The sequence below is a fragment of the Paramacrobiotus metropolitanus genome, unplaced genomic scaffold (genome assembly GCF_019649055.1).
Source record: "Paramacrobiotus metropolitanus isolate TYO unplaced genomic scaffold, Prichtersi_v1.0 Parri_scaffold0000170, whole genome shotgun sequence".
NCBI lineage: Eukaryota > Metazoa > Tardigrada > Eutardigrada > Parachela > Macrobiotidae > Paramacrobiotus > Paramacrobiotus metropolitanus.
The window spans coordinates 140,543-161,595 of NW_026570390.1; the positions used below are offsets into that span (position 1 = coordinate 140,543).

Genomic DNA, 21,053 nt, shown 5'->3' on the forward strand with positions numbered 1-21,053 from the left:
GCATGCGGGGTGCGGTTGTTCGGTAAAAGGTCGTTAAGGTTCACGAATTCCTTTTTACTGAATAACTTGAACAGGAGCGCATTATCGTCAACCGGTGGCAATAAAGTCTTAACGTTTTCCGGCAACGATTCCAGGATAACAATGGCCTTACGGTTAAGAGCGGCAGTAGTATTATTACTACTAAAGTCAATGCCTTTAGTGCCGTCTAAAGCGAAATCTTTACCTGGCTCTGAAACTGGGGAAAGGTCCCGGTCTTGTGAATGTGGTAAGTCGGATTTGCCGGCATCTCGAATTCGAATCCGGCGCGTTGATGGCGAAAATGAACGAATACTTTTATCTGTCGCGGGGATTACAGTAGCCACAGAAGCCGAGAGATCTGCAATCTGTTTCTTCAACTGAGCGAGTTCGTCTGCCACCGATTTCTTTTTGGATACACCGGCGTTAGTAGGTGCGCTCCGAGTGTTAGCGCCCGGTCTGCTGGAACTGACACGGCTGGTTCCTCGAGGTCGTCCGCGTCCACGTGCACGATTCGAACTGCCACGTATCGGCTCCGGTCCCATGATTGGCGGTAACACAGTGCAAAATGCGCGAAAAAAGGTGGTCAAAAGTGAACTGATTATCGAAAGAAGTCCGATTTGTAATTGTAAACAATTCACAATTCAGAACAATTCAGAACAATTCAGAACAATTCAGAACAATTCAGTTTAAGCAACAAAATGACAAATGCAGCCGCAGCTTGAAGAAACTTTGAAAACCAATCGCTTGTATAGTGAGACATTTCTGATATCACCAGCGAGGTAACTGTTGCTAAGGTGACAGGCACCGGGATTGTATATATGCAGTACTTCTATACAACTTCCGCTCATGGAAATTAACCATAATTAAATACAATGATTTAATTATACATTAAAAAATGAATGTATTTTCCACTAATTAAAATATAAAATAAAAAAAAATTTATAAAAAAATAAAAAAAAAATTAAAATATAAAATATCAGAATCAGTTTAATTAGCAGACCGTTGGGCGTTGGCGTTATTGCTACAAGAACGACTACATATCCAACGCTGTCATCGAGGACAATTTCTAAACAAAAGCCGGCCAAGCAGCGATAGACAGAACTACCACCACTGTTAAGTGCACAAGCCCGTTAGTTGACCGAAATACCACTACATTCTAGTTAAAATAGCCCGCTAAGCCAGTGAGTGGCTGAGCTGCCACTATGGATAGCTATGTTAGCGGTTGACCGAATTGTCATTACTGTCCGTGTAAAAACCCCGTTAGGAAACGAGTGACCGAGTTACCACTACTGTCCGGTGCACAGAGCCCGGTAGGAGAGCGGGTGACCGCGCTGTCCCTAATGTCCGGCGCAGAAAGCCCGGGAGGTGAGCGGGTGACCGAGCTGTCACTACTGTCCAGTGTACAAAGCCCGTTAGATGAGCGGGTGACCGAGCTACCACTGCTGTCCGGCGCAGAAAGCCCGGGAGGTGAGCAGGTGACCGAGCTGCCACTGCTGTCCGGCGCAGAAAGCCCGGGAGGTGAGCGGGTGACCGAGCTGTCAGTGACAGCCTGTCACTACTGTCCAGTGTACGTACAAAGCCCGTTAGGTGAGCGGGTCACCGAGCTACCACTGCTGTCCGGCGCAGAAAGCCCGGGAGGTGAGCGGGTGACCGAGCTGTCATTATTGTTACGTGTACATTAGTGACCGAGCTACCACTACTGTCCGGCGAACGGAACCGGTTAGCTAAGCAAGTAATCGAGCCACCACTACTGACCGGACATACACCACTGGGCCCACACCAACTTCCAGTTAAAAGAGCCAGTGAAGTGATGAGTTTCCGAACTAGTGATCCAGTGCACTATCACTGTTTCGAATTTCACACCTTATAGACTGATATTTCGGCTTTCTTTTCGGGTAGGGGATATCGTAAAATTATCTGTATGTACAGCGAAAGGGAATGCTTTCAAGATTGAGAGAATGATGAACTGATTTTCATAGAAAGTTCGTGTTTGCCCTATTGCATGTACCGATCATGTTTCGACGAATAGACTGATGTTATTCTAATAAATATTCATTCAAATTCAAATAAAATGGCCATGGACCACAAGAAACGCAGAGGCGAAGCCGAGGCTGTTTCTTGTAATACTTACAGCTACAGCGTACAAACGCTCGTGATGCGCAATACAGAATTCTGTAATTGTTTTTTTATCAACTATCAAAGCCAGACACTCATACAGATGCTGTTTACGAAGGAAGCTGACCGTTTCACGCTAGCGCTATAAGACTGAAACGAAACTAGGAAGAATTTGCCGATTTACAGTGATCATCTGCTCTCACCACTGCACAGTAGTATTGATATCCTAAATAAAAGTTAAAAATTAATCATCTCTACCACGCCTTAATCCACGGGTTCAGCGGGGATCCCCGCGAAAAGTTTTAAGTTGCACCGAATCCACATTATTCATGTACGATCCCATCACACGGTATCTGTTCGGTGCGTGCACTGTGTCAAAGCGATGCTGAATGATTCGCTTATACTGTACAGATAGTTCTGACCACAACTCAGTAGCGAGAAAATCTTTGTTTCAAAACTGCTCTTATCTAGATACCTCTTCACATCTTTCTTTTGACACCATCAGCTCGGCAAACCTCACCAATACCGCGAGAAACGGACGTCTCGTCGCGGTCTCAGAAATTTACTGTTTTCAAGAACACAGAATGGACATGATTTATACAAAGTAAAAAAAGCAATCTTGCCGCACTGTTGCAACTATTACCAGTTACTCCAGAGTCCAGACGGTGTTCGGAAAATTAATCAGTTTGATTGACAGGAAGTTCCGCTAGGACCGGTTTCCAGCTATGGCCATGGGGCATCATTTTCCCATTGACTCACGTGGTTAATTTTTGTCTACGCTCGCCTTTTGTAGCAGTCATCATTGTTGACGAATCGTATACCAGAATATATTAGTAACCATGCTGATCAAGACGCAATTCTGCAAAAGAATAAATTTTGCATGCCAAATATTAGTCCGTCTAGAATATCTTTTAATTTCTTTTCTCTGATATCCGATAGTTCTGTGTCTATTAGCCTTTCATTATGTAGCCGCACACTGCATCGAAATAATCTTTTTGTTTTCCCACAGTTTGAACTTCAGTTCTCTGTTACAAGGCTTTTCTCACTTTTCTTTTTATTAGCTTTCTAATTAATGTTTTCTAAAATTATTATATTTTCGAAGTTTTTTTAAGGTTTCTACTCTGTATCTAGATGCCCAGTTGTTTTTGTCGTTAATACTGTCTTACCTCGCACTATAGTGACGATTTAGTGGAAGCGGCTCGAAGGGCCATTCCCCCGTTCCTCGTAACTCAGAGGAGCTCAGAACAATTCAATACGGTACAAAGCAAGTACAGACTGAATGTACCTCTGCCATAAGACAGCCAACCCCCTACCACTACCATGTTACTAAACAACAGCACTGCCTTCTTTAAAGTAAAGGTCACCTCTGCTAATATCGTACTATGTTACAGCTACTTGAATTCTCTAAGGGCACTCGACGTAAAAAAATACCGTGCGCAAACTGTATCGCGATCTCCTCAACCAAACAGAGAAATTTAAAAATAGCTGAAGCATCAAACCCAAAAAAGTTATATAATAGATGTGGCAATGTCTCCGGAAATGATCGCCCCACTCTGCTAATGAGATTTGAAAATCTGTGCGATTCCGACGTCGCAGACGCAGAGAACAGTATTGCCAGGCCGTTACCAAGTGCTACATCTCCATGACCTGACCATCCATCATTGCCATTAGTGGAATAGAAAATGAGTGCTGATTGGCGACAGTTTCTCGAGCTGTCAAGTATGAATTTCACAGGCCATTCACGCGCCATTTCTTCCCGCGGTAATGCGTCGATGGACGGGGATCAGCGGACTGCGTCGCGCGCAGCATCCCCAGAAATAATCAATAATCAGGTTTTTAGCAGTCGAACGGACCAGTGGTACACTGCATGAATGTGAACACCTATTAATCCGGTAGTCCGCAACTCAAGTTAAGTACCAAATTTTCTTACCAGATTCAGCAGATTGGGGGATTTCTACGTTTCGGTTTGACTTAGCCAACAGCGGTCGGAGGCAAGCAAGACAATGGTAGAAGTAGACCGGGACGGCCGTAAAGGGAAAAAAGCTCGACGGTTATCGGGCTGTTGAACGCGATGGGCATAAATGAAGAGCGGAGCACCTTCAGAGCGACTAATTAAGCAATCCGCACGGTATACCCGCCACACTTGGCGCTGGTTTTTCGCGAGCGGATTGACCGGGGACTTTACTGCTGGCAAATACCAACCAGGTGGAAGAGATGCTGCGCGTCGTACACCGCGACTGCACCCACGAGGAGAAGCAGCGATTCATTAGCGCTGTCTTTGCGGAACCCGACCCGCCCAAGATCAGTTTGACGCCGTTGCAAGGCATGTTTCTTTTGCATAAGAGAGAATGTTTGATTTGGGACAATGATCAGTTTGACGTCTTAAGCACAAAGGTGAAACCTTTAACCTCAGAAAACTTGAGCGGCTTAAGCATCCTAAAAAATACAACAATGAAAATACACGAAATACATGAAATACAGGAATGCATGAAACGCATAAAACACGGGAAACACACGAAATACATGAAACACAGGAAACGCTGGAAACGCAGGAAACGCATGAAACACATGAAACACATGAAACACATGAAACACATACGCATGAAGGCGCGAAGCCCGTGAAACATGAAACGTGAAACGCAAAGCATGGAGAAGGAACCTATGAAAACCTAACAAGTAACAAGAACAGAAACCTGAAACAGAGACATGGAACATGGAAAACGAGACACTTAAGTGATGAAACACGAAACAGGAAACAGGAAGCACGAAGTTAAAACTTAAGAAACCGAACAAGAAAGGAAACATGAAACAATCAAACACTAATCACAATAACAGGAAACAGGAAGCACGAAGTTAAAACTTAAGAAACCGAACAAGAAAGGAAACATGAAACAATCAAACACTAATCACAATAACAAGGAAACAGGAAGCACGAAGTTAAAACTTAAGAAACCGAACAAGAAAGGAAACATGAAACAATCAAACACTAATCACAATAACAGGAAACAGGAAGCACGAAGTTAAAACTTAAGAAACCGAACAAGAAAGGAAACATGAAACAATCAAACACTAATCACAATAACAGGAAACAGGAAGCACGAAGTTAAAACTTAAGAAACCGAACAAGAAAGGAAACATGAAACAATCAAACACATCACATATAACAAACACTAATCACAAATAATCGAAACCTACAAACAAGTCACGAAACACGAAACGTTTAATGTTTCATTGTTTCCTGTATATTACTTCATTTTTCAGTGTTTCATGTTTTACTGCTTCACTTGTCCATATTTACTAGCGCCTAGCGTTTCCTGTTTCGTGTTCATGACCCGTGCTAAAGTTAAATGTTTATTAGGTCTATGCTGTCCAACTCGGTTTTTGCGTTTATAAAAAAGCATTGTCCCAACTTGCGTATTCTATGGAGTAAAAACCGCCCATCAGAGGTCATTATCGGCGTCAAGCTTTCCACCTCCAAGCGAACCGAAGCGGCGCCTTTTTGAGCCATTTCAGCAGCAGAGTCAGAAACGAATACTCTACTTCGGCGTGTATTGGCGGCATTGTTGAATTAATACCGACAACATTATTTTAGTTTCATACAATTGACTTGAGTTTGTTTTCGTCAAGAAGGGCGACCCTTTTTACAATCTTACAATTGTTAGCTGCCTTCTTTTCAGTATGAGCGATGCTCCTTCCTACGGCCCTTGCGCTTCTTGTTGAAAAACGCTAGTTTATAAAGTATATAATAATATATTTAATTTTGCCTTCATTAATTATCAACGTTAGTAGTGAAAATATACGAGTCTCACAGGCATTAAAACTACCGTTCAGCTGTAATTAAGAGCTGAACTCAGGACAGAACACCTACCGTAAAGCGCTGGAATACATATTATTCCAATACATACACAGAACTTTTCGATACGGTTGCTTGTTGAGCTGACGCTGGTCTGCCGCGGCGCACAGTGCGCATTATTAAACAAGCTAACTAAATAGCCACTGCAATAAACCGCCATCCTCGTCATGACCAAAGTCGTCATCCGGCTCATCGTTGAAGCATCCATCCAGAGCTGCAAATGTGATTGGGCTCAGTTCAGCGATGTCCAACTGGCGAAGATCTAGCGTATCCCATTCCTTTGGTGCATCACCAGGGCGCAGATGGTTGAACCTAAAAACAAGATTTACCGCACGTAGTCAAAATAGGAAGCGACAGCTGGTGCATGGACCAGGTATCTAACTTTGCACACAAATATCGTTCGCGTTCGTCTAATACATCTACTCGTACAGGTAGAGGCTATTGAGCTACACAACAGCATGCTAACTTTAAAAGTGAGGGATAAAAGATATCTGCGGTGGTGAAGACGCATCAGCGTGGCCCTGCGGCGCAATGTCTCAATAACGCGCCAGGTGGCGCTACCGTGCCGAGATGAGCACGAATGCCAGTAGTCCAGTCTTTTTGAAGTGGCTCCCGTGGCGTGCCTTCGGAGTTTTGTCTGTGCTTTTTTTACTGCGCGCATACTGTTTTATGCAGACGATTCCACCAATTCAAAATTTAAAATTACGGCCGAAAGCGTAGGTTTCCATTATTTTTCTGAACTTGGTAACTAAAACTGGAAGAAATGCTGTGGAGGAATCCGAAAACACGAATTTTTCCACGACCACCAGTAGTCCTATCTCTTAAAATACTCATTGCAATACTGTTTAACGCTAATGTCTCGAGAAACGCTAACGAGGTGTTGGGACATTGGCCAACCCAATGCTCAACTGCAAGGTCTCAAGGTAGCTGCAGAACATGCTCGACCACCGGAAGGAATGCTTGCTGGTAAAGAATGCGGATTTAGGGTATGCAGAATGCACCTGCTGCGCGCTCGCTCCAGGAACCCTGATTCGTGGCCAGGGTGTATATGAGAATGCGAATGCTTGCTGCGTTTCCTTCCGGTGCGGTTCCGTGCGTACCGTGGCGGGAGAGAGCAGTGAGATGGGTTGTGCCTTTAATCAATATACAAGTTGCTAAAGGGTGGGATGGTGGGTAAAGAAAACACACCAAAGGTCACTCACAAATATTGCAGGTGGAAAACAGAAAAGAAATTTACCGCACAAAGTCTTCAGTAACAAGAAAAGAAACCACAAATTTCAGACGCAACAAAAATGACTTCCGAATGCAACTCTACTATAAAGAGCGACATGTGCACAACAGCGCGATGAACAAAGGCAAGATGGCGTCCGGCAAGAGGTCCGCCAATCACTTGCTTTGATGCCTTTGCGGATATTTCAGGAACTTTCTAGAGGGCCAGCGTTTCTCTCAACTGCGTTAACCTAAGTTAGCGTTATAATCGCTAACTTCTATTATTGCCCTTCCTAAACGCGTAAGGCAGCTGTGGTGTATTAGTATTGATGATTGTCGTGAATGTCTGTTGTTAAGGACATACAGTAGCACTAGCTACGATGTCGTAATGTGGACGATTTTGTTGGTTTCTGGTCATGTAGCGAAGTAAGCGAATATTAAATTAAAGAACATACCCGCGCTACATATGTCACAATAGCGAATACTCAAAGAGCTAAAAAAAACCCTTTAAACAGTTTAAGTAAATAAAATTATTAAAATATCCGAAATTATTATTATCGAGTTACCTTAGGCTACTGAAACCAAACGAGCTACGAGGAGCGTTTGATAGAGCGAGTTTGCGTTACCATCACTCGATAGCCGTGCCTGTGTTTGTGCAACATGATCAGCTGTCCAAACTGACAGCGACTTTTAAGCATAAAATTGTAACAAACGTTACACATTAAAACAATAACACAAATTAAAAAGGTGTAGAAATATGCACTGTTGAAAGGTAATCCAAACAGCAGAACATCTCCCAGGCAGCTAGTCGTACACTCGTACTCAACGGCTACTTCGGTATTAACCTCTCATTCCGGCATCCCTTTCACTTTTGCACTATATGCCGGCATCCGGCTAGTTGAAAATGCAGGAAGAACAGCAGCATGAACAACCGGCCGCATCTGTACGTACAGATGTACGTCGACCAATAGAAAAATCCGAAAAAGCACTTGAATCGAGTGCAACTGGTAAACCTGCAGTCGCCAACAAGGGCGGTTGTTCATGCTGGATTTTCAACTAGCCGGCTGCCGGCATATAGTACAGGAGTGAAAGGGGTGCCGGAATAAGAGGTTTATCGAAGTATTGATTAATGGTAAACTCGGTCTACCAATGCAAACGCAAACGGTCTACCAATGATTAATGCAAACTCGATCTACCAACTGAAGGTACCCGTTCTTCGTACTGTAATTAATTGTTTTAGCAGGTCTTACGCAACTGCTAGCACTACGTACAGGTACAGAAAGAGGGCAATGCTGTTCCACTGATCCGGATAGGCTACCGTTTGCACCCATCGCGCATGTATAGTTTTGACCTTTTTGAACACCCGCTGACTAACGGCCGGACACTGGTCGTTGAGCGCCTCTAGCAGGATGCGCATGTGTTCAGTGGGTGTCTGTGACGACCGAAAGCATAGGCACGGGATGATAACTGGACTGGGATCATTATCCGGACGGTCCGGACCACGCCAACGGATCAGTTTCCGCTCCGATCTGGGCAAACGCGGGTGAGCAAACCATAGCAACATCTGCTCCGCTGCGCGCTTGAAAAAATGGCTGAACGTGAAATAATCAGGACCAGCTGCTCACACACCGCCATCATCTTCGATAATCCACTTTGAGAATGCCTGATATCCAGAAAGAAGCGATCCGTCCCCAAATCAACATTCCTGCCATTCTTAATCGTGATTGTGCGCCTTTCCTGGCTAATACGGCGCATGTCATTTTCATCTTTGAAGCAAGACCGAATCTTTCGTGTGAATGACTCGCGTGCTCTATCAACGCCAGCGTCTGCGTGCGTATAGAGATTACGCGGTCGAGCGCGGTTTCCAGTTTCTCTTTGAGATACAGATACTCGGCATATTCCGTTGTTGCGTCAGTAGTAAGCAAGTCATTAGTATGCCCTGCTGGCAGGTCTTGTGGTATTCTTTCGCAGTACGTACACAGATCGAACATGATGTGCCGGTGGTTGACGGACTCGCGAGATACCAATTTCCACAACGCGCAGACTCTAGTAAACAGAAATATCACTCCAGGATGGCACAAACAAGTTTTGAATGACGGGATATTTCGATAAAATTTTGAATAAAAACAACTGAGAAAAAGGGAAGAATTGCCCCCACCCGGCAGCTTCATTCAGATGGCTAATGGACTGACGGTCCGACAAATTAACTTATTGTCTGTAGTCGTAATGTCGAGAGATCTCATAATACAATTAGCTACAGCAAGAACAAATTGTTTACAGAACAAGGGTAAACGGATTTCACCATTTCGATGTAACAGGACTACAGCGACTCGCCCGTAACTGGGAATCCACATCCAGATAGAACAAATACAAAGCCTATGATCGGATGTGGAAGTTCGGTGATGGAAATGTCTTCCATGCCTGCAAAAGTTTTTCAGTTTCGACTTCACAGGCAAAAAAGTCCAAGAAAACCCTCTGACACTATTGAGATTCATTTAACGCAGCATCGTCCACCGCTTCGACTGTCATGTGAAGAACACGTTGTGATCACAGGTCTTGAAATTACTGCATTTATATGTCTACATACAGTATATTATCTGTCTGCATTTATATGTTTACGACGGACGCTTTTTTATGGTGTGTACTCTAAATAGCCTCAAGGCATTATCGCCTGTTATTCTCGTCATAACATCTTGATCCATCATCTCTATGTTATGTACGTACCATACATCTTATACGTTAAACTTTTGTAAGATTTCTTCCAAACCTTAAATAGTAAAACCAACCATTCTCTGCAAATCTGCTATTTCAACGCTATTGAATGATCTATAGACATCAAAGTTTGGTTCAGTGTATCATTCGAAAAAAAGGGATACACATGGAATTTCGCTGATGCTTACGCTAATAATATGTACAATAGTAGAGATAATGGTTGTCGTCCTCGGCAACGCCTTTAATTTCGCATCATAGCCATTCTTTAGCACAATAGTCCACATCCACCAGAACGAGGAGGTTTCAAGTGCAACCGATGCAACATTTACTCTGCGAGAACACCCGACTACTCTGCAGCGACTCGTTTTGCTTATTCCTGTCTTAAACGAGGAGACAGCACCAAACGAGCGCAGTAAGTGACATAACATCCAACTGAGGATGGAATGTACATACAAGTAGATTGGGCTGTTTGACTACGAATTTTTGGTATCATCCACGGTTGGTTAGTTCGTTTGAAATAAAGCTACTACGTCGCACAGTAGTCGGTAATACTGTATTGTTGGTATCGTTTGGCGCTCGGTACTGTCTCCTCGTTTAAGACAGGAATATGCAAAACGAGTTTATCTTGACCGGTCCACCTCAAGCGGCATGGTTATTAATTTTCTACGTTCTGTCATCAGCCAGGACTACTACTGTACAAACGGCGCATATAAGCAGAGACTTGAGCTGTTAGTTAGTCAAATAGAAAAATAAACCCCCAGGGCTAAAAACCGGTGCTGTCGGTACTTCCTGCATTCAGAATGTATAATTTCCCCAACGCAGTTACCGTTTAATTTTACCGTCTGGAGAAACTGGTATTAAATGCAACAGTGCGGCAAGACTGTTTCTTTTATTTTATAGAAATCGTCTCGTTCCGTGGTCTTTAAAACAACTATTTTCTAAGGCAGTGACAACTGGCTGTGGAGGACACTTTTTTCCTTAACGAGGAAATAAGTCAGCCATGTTTCTCTGGGATGCTGTTAGACTTCTGCTTACTGCTAGTGCTATCAGAATAGCTCAAGTTACCGGCAGGCAACCGTTATCAACGCCAGCCTGCAGATCTGATTTATGCCAAAACGTTGGTACGTACGTAGTTCAGTGCTGAACTGAGTTTAACTGAATAACAGAATAATTTATGTAATGAAAAATACATTAGGAATATCGATGATAGCTGAAAAAATCATCTGTTAAAGGGAAGTGGGCCGGTACATGGTACCAAATTCGTGTACATGCACGAAAACTTGCACTTTCGCGCACTCCCAAACACATTTTTGTTTCGGTTTATGAAGTTTTGTAGCCAGAAGATTTGTATACACTGGCGTGAAAACAGTTTGTGCGCGCAACATCCGGTTCGGGAGTTATGGCTGCTGCAAAATTCCAAAAAGTTTAAATGCGTTCAGGTGTACCAAAAGTCTCATTATAGACCGATCTCTCTCAAATTTTGCACGTAAATGCGCATGTCCATGAAGATCGTTTTTACACCGATCCAGACTTTCATGATTTTTTTCAAATTTTAAAATGAATTTTAAAATTTTTGAAATTCATTTTAAAATTTGAAAAACATGCTAGAACAGTGGATCGGTGTAAAAACGTTCTTTGTAGTTATGTGCATTTACGTGGAAAATTTGAGGGGATCGGTCCATAATGAGACTTCTGGTACACCTGAACGGATTTAAACTTTTTGGAATTTTGTAACAGCCATAACTCCCGAACCGGATGTGGCGCGCACATACGGTTTTCACGCCAGTGTATAAAAATCTTCTGGCTGCAAAACGTCATAAACCGAAACAAAAAAGTGTTTGGGAGTGCGCGAAAGTGTAAGTTTTCGTGCATGTACACGAATTCGGTACCATGTCCCGGCTCACTTCCCTTAAACTGGATATAACGGATATACAGTATATGTATTAATAGACCAGTTGCCACAGGTTATCAGCGATCACGTGAAAAAAATTTAGGAGCGGAAATGCAGTTCCCGTTATCTACAACGCTAGGCTAGCGTTGTAGACAACGGGAATTGGTCGCTAGTTGTTCTGAGTTTGTTTGACGTCCTTTACTCACGTTAAAGGTGAGATTTTCTGAGCTGATGGTATTAAAAGAAGGGTGTGAAGAGGTATTTGCATAAAAGCAGTTTGGAAACGAAACTTTTTTCGCTACTGAGTTACGACCATAAGCAAACCTCCTGTTTAGATGTTGCAGTCTTGCACTTCCGTCCGAAAATGCATGCATTTTGCCGTTAGTTACGTACCAACCACCAAATTTGTTGTCGGTTTGGCCACGGTGCGGCATTTTTCCGGTTCATTGCCTGGTGAACTCAGTGTCAACTGGTCTATAAGAAACCGATAGGACGGTTTAGTGTTTTTTAGTTTTAGCGGAAACCGAGAAATTAGTGTGATGATTTTCTTAGCCCATGAGATCGTCTCCAGCATGGATGACACCATCGATCCCTGCACAGACTTCTACGCTTACGCATGTGGTCGTTGGAACGTCAGCGATCCGTATGACCGGGATCAGTCTGGCGTCTTAAAAGCCAAGATTTCCGTTCAGCTTCAAGGTACGTGCCAAAAGCATTCGCTGACTGGATATTGGGCACCCAGTAATTCATGAGCACTATTAACCGAAATTTCCCATTTACCGCCGTTGGTGACTGCCACTGACTGGCACATATTCCGCGCAACTTTGGGCTGCGCGACAGTACACCGCGGAACATTTGGTGTTGGGACAATTCGTCAATCGGCCGCGAACCCTATTAGCTGTGGGACAGTTAGCAGCGTGGCTGTCAGGATGCATGGCAACGTATTCCATTGCCAGCACACCCCCATGAAGTTGTATGATTACTTGTTTGTCTGTTGTTGTATTTAAGTTCACGATCAAGTAAACAGCAGTATGCTCCTTTGATACATCACCGATCGGCGTGCAGATGCACAGAGTAGTATTCAACGCTCATGAAAGATTTGAGAAGGATTATATTACGCTAAATTTTCCTTATGTGATATTAAATTTCTTAATGATGGTTTTCTGCACAACACAAATTGTGTTTTCGATGAGAGGAGAGCGAATATAATCGACCCCACCCATGCCATATTTGGCCGTAAATTATGCAGCCGGAGCCAGTTCCCCAAACCGGATGCCAGAGCAGCTGTGGCCAGACTATCTTGCGAATTTTTTAACTCCCTCCCAAACGTTGCGCGGTCAAATGTCGCGTTACAAAACGGCTGCGCGACGAGGTACCCCAAAACGAATTGTCACTGCGACGGAATGTCCTGCGGCGAATTGGGCTGTCACGGAAGCGAAGCATCAGTTGAACGGGTTTTTATAATTTGAACAGTTAATCTTAGACACAAATTTAACCGCCTACAAAGTACAAATCAAGGATGCCCTGCTGCATTTATGATTCGTGCTCGTGTTCACCGGCATTTTTGTGTCTTTTAGAACTGTTTGACAATGGAAGTTATACCAATCCCACCGAGAAAAAAGCCTCAGATATATACAACCAGTGCATCCGCCAAGCTAATGGTATTCGCATAATCATAGCTGCAAAGTATGCTTTCATGTTCTCGCTTTAGAATTAAGCAGCATATCGGTAAGAAAATAGTTGTGAAAATAATAACGATTGGAGAAACACCTTTCCTGATGCGAAAACACAGAATGTCCACCATTATTTGATTTTGTAAATAGACCAACCATTCGATGACCGCAGTCTTGTGGGCGCTGTGGACGACTTGTTAGGTGGATGGTCACTATTGGAACACCACCGCAATGTGTCCGCATTTCGTTTGGACGACGCTCTCGTTCGGTTGCAGCTCAATAACATTGTGGTCTATGGCTCTCTGCCCGTATCCCGAAACGTGTTTTCCAGCGACGAGAATATCTTGTTTTTTGTGAAGCCTTACCGCCTCTCATGGCTGTGGGAAATGGAAGCACTGATCAATGGACATGGCAACCTCACTGTAAGCTATTTAACTGCTCAGCTCATGAACAAATGGACGCCGATCGTGCAGCGTTTACTGAAAGCAACCAATGCAAGTGCAGACTGGTCTACTGTAAAAAACCGACTGGAGCAAGCTATTAGACTGGATGTCAGTCTGGCGGTGGGGCGAGTTGAGGTGTGTTGCAAAAATCTACTGAACCTGCGGCTGTTGTGGCATCTATTGTTAAAGTCATTAAATAAAAATCCATTCCTGCCTTCCTTGGACAGTAATTTGAAATATACGGCAGTTAAATGTTTCCACATTGTTTTTGTCCATTGTATCACTTTTTTCAGCATTTTCCGTTGTATTTTAATTAGACGGAAGGTATTAATGCTTTATTCTATTATTTAATGCAACTAATTTTTTGTCTTCGTATTTATTTATATTATTTCATCAGATTTGAAATTTTGCCTGCCTGTTCTGTTTTTTTTAGAGGTATTTGTTTGGCCTTTCAGTTTAACACAGTACGGACTTCTAAAGACATTCAGATGCGCTTGACGTTTGGTGACCTGTCTAGACCACCATACCGTTCGCGGTTTCTAGCGTCCTTTTTGTCGCTGTTTAACACCATGCTCAAAGCATCTTCAGTGAAGTTTCAAGCCACGACTACCACGACGTTTGGCGCCCCCAACTCAGAGTATATCATCCAGCTGGACCGGAAGATGGCGCAGCTGGAATGGGACGGCGATGCGGGACGGACGGTACTGGCGGACTGGCTGTGGTGGATTTCCGTTTATCACTATCATCTTGCATATCGAGGAAAGGGCACATGCGTGAAGTTGGTGAAAGCGGCCATGCCGTTGACCGTGTCGGGAATGTTCTTCAAGACATACATACCGAGTGAAGCTGTTGAAAAGGTCAAGCACACACGTCCTTTATTACGTAAAAGCTTTCTCCAGAAATGTTTTGTGCAGAATATGGAGTCAAGGCAAAAAGCCAGATGAAGAAGTAATTAACGGCTGTTTGCGTCCAGCAGGCCAAAGTGCTGGCGTTCGAAATTGCGAACGGGGTTCGCGACGCTGTCCTTCTCAAAGCAACATGGATGGACCGGGCAACGCAGGATGCCGCCGTGGATAAGCTAAATCATACACTGCTGGTGATCGGTTACCCTGAAGAGTTCTTGCACGATTCGACACTCATCGATGACCTCTATGCAAAGGCTAGTCAATCTTAATTCTTGGTATACTATTGATTGTTTAAAATACTTTAAAAAGTGGACTATTGCAATTCGCAAGAAAGTACGAGGAGATACCCTCAGTAAGACCTTTGCTTTGGTATGGCTTCGAAAGCAGGACACGGTCATTAATAAATACATCGAAGCTTATGTAATCAACCGGTGCGAATCATATCCCGTTTGCAGGTTCATGTGGAAGTATCGTTCTTCGACACTCTGCGCACTATAGATCGAAGCAACAGTTGGATTAACCTGCGAAAACTCTCCCACACTGCCGCCAGCGATGACCCATTTTATCCGACTGACCTGACCTTGCTTAGCGCCGTAATGCTACCCGAGAGCAATCGTATTGGTACCTTGTTAGCTTGTTTTTTTTTGAGTTTTTTTATTATAACCACTGTGAGGAGAGAAGCGGCTCACGTAAAGCGACAACATCTTTCAAAGGATTTCAACGTATTGCGTCGTGGGGCAGTGGTATTGCCTACGCTGATCTAACGTCGTAGCCGGGGTTCGATTCCCCCATCGGCGCCTTTTTCATCCGTATCTCGGTTTCCAGTGGATAGCGTCCTGGTTCTACTACCCTTGATACAATTACTTCTGTTCGATACCTAAAAGACTTTTACAGAATTTGACGTTAATAATTATTATACGATTTTTAACACAGTTTTCTGAATAAATATCTTCCGTTTTTAATTTTTTTTATGTATGGTTGATTATTTTTGTTTGTCTGTTACAGTTTCTTATTTTAAATTTCGTTATTACATTTTTGCTTTGTGCATGCCAAAGGTTAATTGATAAGCACTCCAAAATCATCGCTGGTTGCCTTTGCAGTTATTCCGGCGGCCTATTTGCAGCCACCAACGTTCTATGCGAGCAACATGGACATTATTAACTACGCTCGCTTCGGTTCTATGATTGGCCACGAATTCACCCATGGCTTTGATATCTTAGGCAGGTATGTTTTTTCTTCACAGAAAACATTTTCTCCAAATACATGTTATGTTTAGGGAAAGAATTCGGAAAAGACGGCAAACTGTTTAGCTTGTGGACTAATGCGACACAGAACAACTACAATACAAAAAAGCACACTTTAGTGGATTTCTACAACAATATTAGCCCGAAGAACGACAGCGTCGATGGACTGCAAACTCTCGGCGAAAATATTGCCGACATCAGTGGATACCGCGCTTCTTACTTGGTATTCCAATATTTATAATAATTCAGTACGAATTTATGGTGCGCAAAGAATGATTTGTCTGTAGGCTTTTCGTAATTTTCTGCGCCGCACGAAATTCCGCATCAAACTGCCGGGTTTGGAAGCCTTGAATGAGGAGCAACTGTTCTGGTTAATAGAAGCACAGGTGACAATTTTTTGGGGTTAGAACGGGGAATTGTTACAACGGGAGTTGTTTTCAGACATATTGCACCCGTCATCCAGCGTCGCTTGACACAGCGCACGCACCGAACAGATACCGTGTGATGGGATCGTACATGAATAATGTGGATTTCGGTGCAGCTTACAACTGTTCGCTGGGATCCCCGATGAACCCGAGGATCAAGGGATGGTAGAGATGGTTTCAACTTTTACTGACGATATCAATACAACTGTACAGTAGTGAGAAAGATGATCACTACAAATCGGCAAATTCTTCCTGGCTTTTCTCAGTCCTGTAGTGCTAGCCTGAAGCGGTGCGCTTCCCTCGTAAACAGCTTCGAGTATTTGCCCATCTAGCTTAGATAGTTAATAAAAAAAACAATTATAATAAGACTTTGTATTATGCATTACGAGCTTTCGTACTCTGTATTACAAGCGCTGCTAAATAAGAAGCGGAAGTGCCGCTCGATGGCAGAAAATTTTAGCGAACGTCGTTACCCGAGGCTTATCTTCTTATATATCTTGACTAGAATATTAAGTTTAGACTGAGCAGAAGAGGTGGTGGGCATGAAAACTGCATTCTTTTTTATCGTCCCACCTTCGCTTAAACTTGGAATCGATTTGTATGTACTGTGTTGTCGAGTCAACTTGGCACCTTTTTTTACAGTGAGTCGGATCCACTTAGCGTATAACTCACTACAGTATATTGCATGAAACCAGAACCATCGTGTCAGATAGTCAGCCGAATACCGATTCAGCAACCAGCCAAGTCACATGGCGGCCAGTCTTCCTGTTATCCAGCAAGGCGGTAAAATATGGGCATTTCGCTGAATTGTATCATTGTACCCGTTTCAAGTGGGTGATTGCATATTTTCCCGAATTGCGCTCATACATAATTTCCAGCATTCGGGCCTGGTTCAGCGTGGCATTTGCAACGTGCACTTATTTCAAATGCTTTACTATTACCAGCCACTTTGCCAGTGGCCAAAACGGCTTAAAAGTTGATAATTATAATTATGTAATTAAAAGTTGATCAAGTGGCACCACGAAGTTTGCGTAGAAGTACGGGAAATCAGCACTTGCATAGTGTCCATTGATCGTGCATGTGAACGCATGGCCATGCACACGCTGCATGTGCGCTGTTTTCCCGTACACAAACTCTGTTGTGCCACTTAATCGAGCCGCTACAGTATTATTATGGCCCACGTACAAGGATATTTATTTGACAACAACCTTTAAGTGGCAATATATTACGCTAGTTTTAATAGTAAGTTGTGGATTCTCTGGTGACAGCTTATGGCTTGAAATACTCCAGTCCTATGGATGCATCATACAATCAAAAGTGCATGAACATGTTTGATCTGCGCTGCATTTTATTGTGCGTCGCGCATGGAGAATCCTTCGGTTTGCGCAAATTTTGTTAAAGGTGGTGGTAAATACACCCAATTATTTGCAAACCACTGTTTCGGACGAAGATCGGCAATAAAAAAAAGAAATCTCAAAAACTTTCAAAATTTTATTTAAGTTAAGGTGCCATGACTGGTCTTTGCATTTGCATTGCTTACCGGGTGTCACTAAAATTTGTTTCCTCAAAACGTTTAATTTTGAGTTCATTGTGTGATATCACTATCTACAGGAAACGAAATTGCCAGAAATACAAGCCAATGAAGGAAATTTCACCGCCGCATTTCGAGATGCACTTGTTAAAGCGACCCATTGCAATTGCGCTTCCAAGACAGTGGAAATTGAGTGAAATTGTGTCAAGTGTTACAGTGCGATTTTAAAATCTTTCCTTAATCAGGAAATTCGATTACGCAGGTGATAAGTTATTTTAGTTTCAATGCGCTGTAAAACTGAAATTGTGAAATTGTGACCAAATGTTACAGAGCGATTTTTAAAATCTGTTTCTTAATCCGATCAAATATTTTAGTTGTTAAAGCTTTGTTAAAGCGATCGTTTACCTGTCACAAGAATAAGACTTCCAAAATTTTCATATTTGTTAAGTTCGCCACTAACACCAACTGAACAGAAGTAAGGTAGATATGCTCCATTCCGTAGCTCTTGAGTTAGAAGCCGCTGAAGAAGCGATACGTGGTCGGCAGCTTACGGTACGGATGCTGCCACAAGTGTTTTGTGGAAAACTGACTGCAGTTTCCAATGTTTAAGCTTGCTAGGTTTGCAAAATTCCCGGATGATGTTACTCACATGCGCCACTAGTCAGAACAGCCAGTACCGTTTTATTGCTGCTCAAGTGGTACCGCTGCTCAAACAGCTGTATCATAATCATACCCAAAAATAAAAATACTTTGCAGCGCTTTTCAAAGAACCTACAAAATGCAAGCTGAGTCTGCGGAAAGCGCGTTGTATTTGAATGGTTCTGTAAGCGCTGTTGGTATATAAGGATTTATAACACAGGTTTAAATTTCATCAGTCCATTATTTCATAAATTCACTATTGCAAATTTTTAACTCTTTTTGAACGTGTTTTACGGCATCATAATTATAGAATGAGCTTCCTGATCAAATTTTGTATGCCATGCATCATTATGAGCGTTATTCTCCAGAATGTGTTTGCTCAAAACGCAGACCCAGAGCAAATAATCATTGCGCGTCAACCCCCACCTGAGACAGATAACGACCCACCCGTGACTGCTGACGTGAGTTAATTTGGCTTTGTTCTAAGTTGTTTCTCCTTAGCTGTGTGCCCTTTAGTTGAAAATCGTTGAGGCTGAAATACGGGAGTAAAATGCTTTGATAAAATCTCAATAAAGCGCTTTTACGACTCCCGTTTTGACGTAAACGTGGGGTGTTTATTTTCCAGCGAAGATTTGTGATCGAGGACATAACACCTCCGTCTGGCCCCATGGCAGATTTCCACGCTTCCGGTGAGTGATATTTAAAATGAACATATTCAAAAATCAGTCGTTTCCATTCGAAGCCAACAAATTTAGGACACCAGTTAAAGTTCGTCGATCAGTTAATTTGTTATACTGGCTAACCGAAATTGTAAAGGTTACCTGACGTATGTGCATTTTGTCTATACAGTGACACTTCTTACCGGTTTTCTTGATGGAAAGTCTGAACCATAGTAATATAATGTAATGTAATGTGTTGTACATCTGTCCTGTGAGCACATATGCAACTAAGGTTTATCATTCTTTATGTCCTTTCTGTCGGACATTTTGATTAGTAGACCAGTTAATTCGATTGTGCTATGTAGATTCTATTGTATCTGTACGTATACCATAATACGCCTTTTGTTCACTGTAGGCACACGCCGTGGAAAAGTTTTGGAAACATTGTAAATAAGGCATACATTTGAAAACGTTGGATGCAAAGCCGGAAAGAATGTGTGTTTGTTCCGTTTGCCGTTAGCTGATTGCATGAACGTTATCGTTTTAGTTTTTTGGTGTACAGAATAGTGGGCGGGTTTCCCCCATAGGGCAGTGTACCCCATGGTTTCCCTGCTTTGTTACGTGTCGTAATAAAATCTGTAAAGAATCCGCAGGCAGTTCGTTAAATGAGACAATGCAACGTCGTCGTCAGTACTGAGCAAAACACATTACATCCGCACATGATTTCAGACGGAAGTTATAAGCTGAAGTAAACTCAGGAATTGTTTTATCGGATATACACGTAGTTCGCAAGGTATAACAGCCACATATTGTGTTACATACTGTGCTTACAGAAGGATGTTATCTTACATAGTATTACGGTAAAGTAATAATTTGGCTGGTCAACCCAATCGTTTATTCGATACGCAAACGCTTTTTAGAAAATGATCTATACTACGCCCCGGCCTCCCGGTCGACGATAACGATGACGCCAATGGCGATGGTTAAAGCAGGCATGGACAAGCTTTCTGTTTTTAAAGCTTCCAGAAGACGCTTAGAAGACAAGTTTCCTGATTTTTCATTAAAGTGGACTTTTAGTTGATTGGTTTTCTTGTGTTTACTCCCGTGGTTTATGCGTACTGTGTCACTGTCCTTACCCAGTGCCTGTTTGTCCTGAGTGCAAGAATACCTAGTCTGCACAGTTACATACCGGTACCAGAAGCACACATTGTCCACATTCACATAATTTTTAATTAAGTAGTAATTTTCAATGCTTTAAGAATCGTGGGCTCCATAGACTACTATTGTGAATGGATTAGTATAATAATCATACTCATATTATGCGTATTTGCCCTTCTAGCGTTGATAGCAAAATTAATAAAGTTACAATAACATATTTTGTATTACGTATTGTGTTACGTATTACGTCTGGTATCTTGTACTGCAAGCGCTGCTTAACATAAAGCGGAAGTGCCGTCCGATGGGAGGATGATTTATACATGAAGAAACGCAGCAAAGTTTTCAAGAAGGTGATTATACGCTGCTGTTAATAACATTATTGATTGTCCGTATTCCTTCACGAAAACAAATGTTACACAATTGTGTCAGAGCACAAGCTGTCAGTATTTACTGACATCTTCGTCAGCAGAGATACAGATATATAAATACAGATGTTTGTGAACTCGGATGAGCAAGTAAACATAAATCATGAAGTAAAAGTAAAAGATTCTTGCTTGGCCGTTGCTCGCGCTGCAGTT

The 21,053-nt window shown here is 42.7% G+C and overlaps 2 protein-coding genes and 1 long non-coding RNA gene across 7 annotated transcripts; 2 read left to right on the forward strand and 1 right to left on the reverse strand.

Moving 5' to 3' along the window:
* Positions 1 to 6,114: 6,114 nt before the first annotated feature.
* LOC129600311 (uncharacterized) lies at positions 6,115 to 9,128 on the reverse strand. The gene is made up of 2 exons (XM_055498796.1): positions 8,467 to 9,128; positions 6,115 to 6,298 (listed from the first exon to the last, which is right to left on the reverse strand). The coding sequence occupies exons 1-2, from the start codon at positions 8,757 to 8,759 to the stop codon at positions 6,115 to 6,117; spliced, it is 477 nt and encodes a 158-aa protein (XP_055354771.1). The 5' UTR covers positions 8,760 to 9,128.
* Positions 9,129 to 9,995: 867 nt separating this feature from the next.
* LOC129600295 (endothelin-converting enzyme 1-like) lies at positions 9,996 to 16,808 on the forward strand. Of its 5 annotated transcripts, XM_055498774.1 has the most exons (12): positions 9,996 to 10,106; positions 10,808 to 11,028; positions 12,351 to 12,497; positions 13,376 to 13,459; positions 13,622 to 14,049; positions 14,370 to 14,771; positions 14,888 to 15,073; positions 15,275 to 15,440; positions 15,920 to 16,039; positions 16,096 to 16,286; positions 16,351 to 16,449; positions 16,505 to 16,808. In XM_055498774.1, exons 2-12 carry the CDS (start codon positions 10,908 to 10,910, stop codon positions 16,655 to 16,657), a joined length of 2,097 nt encoding a protein of 698 aa, XP_055354749.1. In that variant the 5' UTR covers positions 9,996 to 10,106; positions 10,808 to 10,907; the 3' UTR covers positions 16,658 to 16,808. The 5 variants fall into 5 exon arrangements, with proteins under 5 accessions (XP_055354749.1, XP_055354751.1, XP_055354748.1 ...); XM_055498776.1 differs by lacking the exon at positions 9,996 to 10,106 and having other exon boundaries at positions 10,765 to 11,028; positions 13,622 to 14,051; positions 14,432 to 14,771; XM_055498773.1 differs by lacking the exon at positions 9,996 to 10,106 and having other exon boundaries at positions 10,765 to 11,028.
* Positions 16,809 to 18,917: 2,109 nt separating this feature from the next.
* LOC129600312 (uncharacterized) lies at positions 18,918 to 19,774 on the forward strand. Its single transcript, XR_008692037.1, has 3 exons — positions 18,918 to 19,119; positions 19,284 to 19,347; positions 19,733 to 19,774. It is a non-coding gene; the product is annotated as an uncharacterized LOC129600312 (long non-coding RNA).
* Positions 19,775 to 21,053: the final 1,279 nt, after the last annotated feature.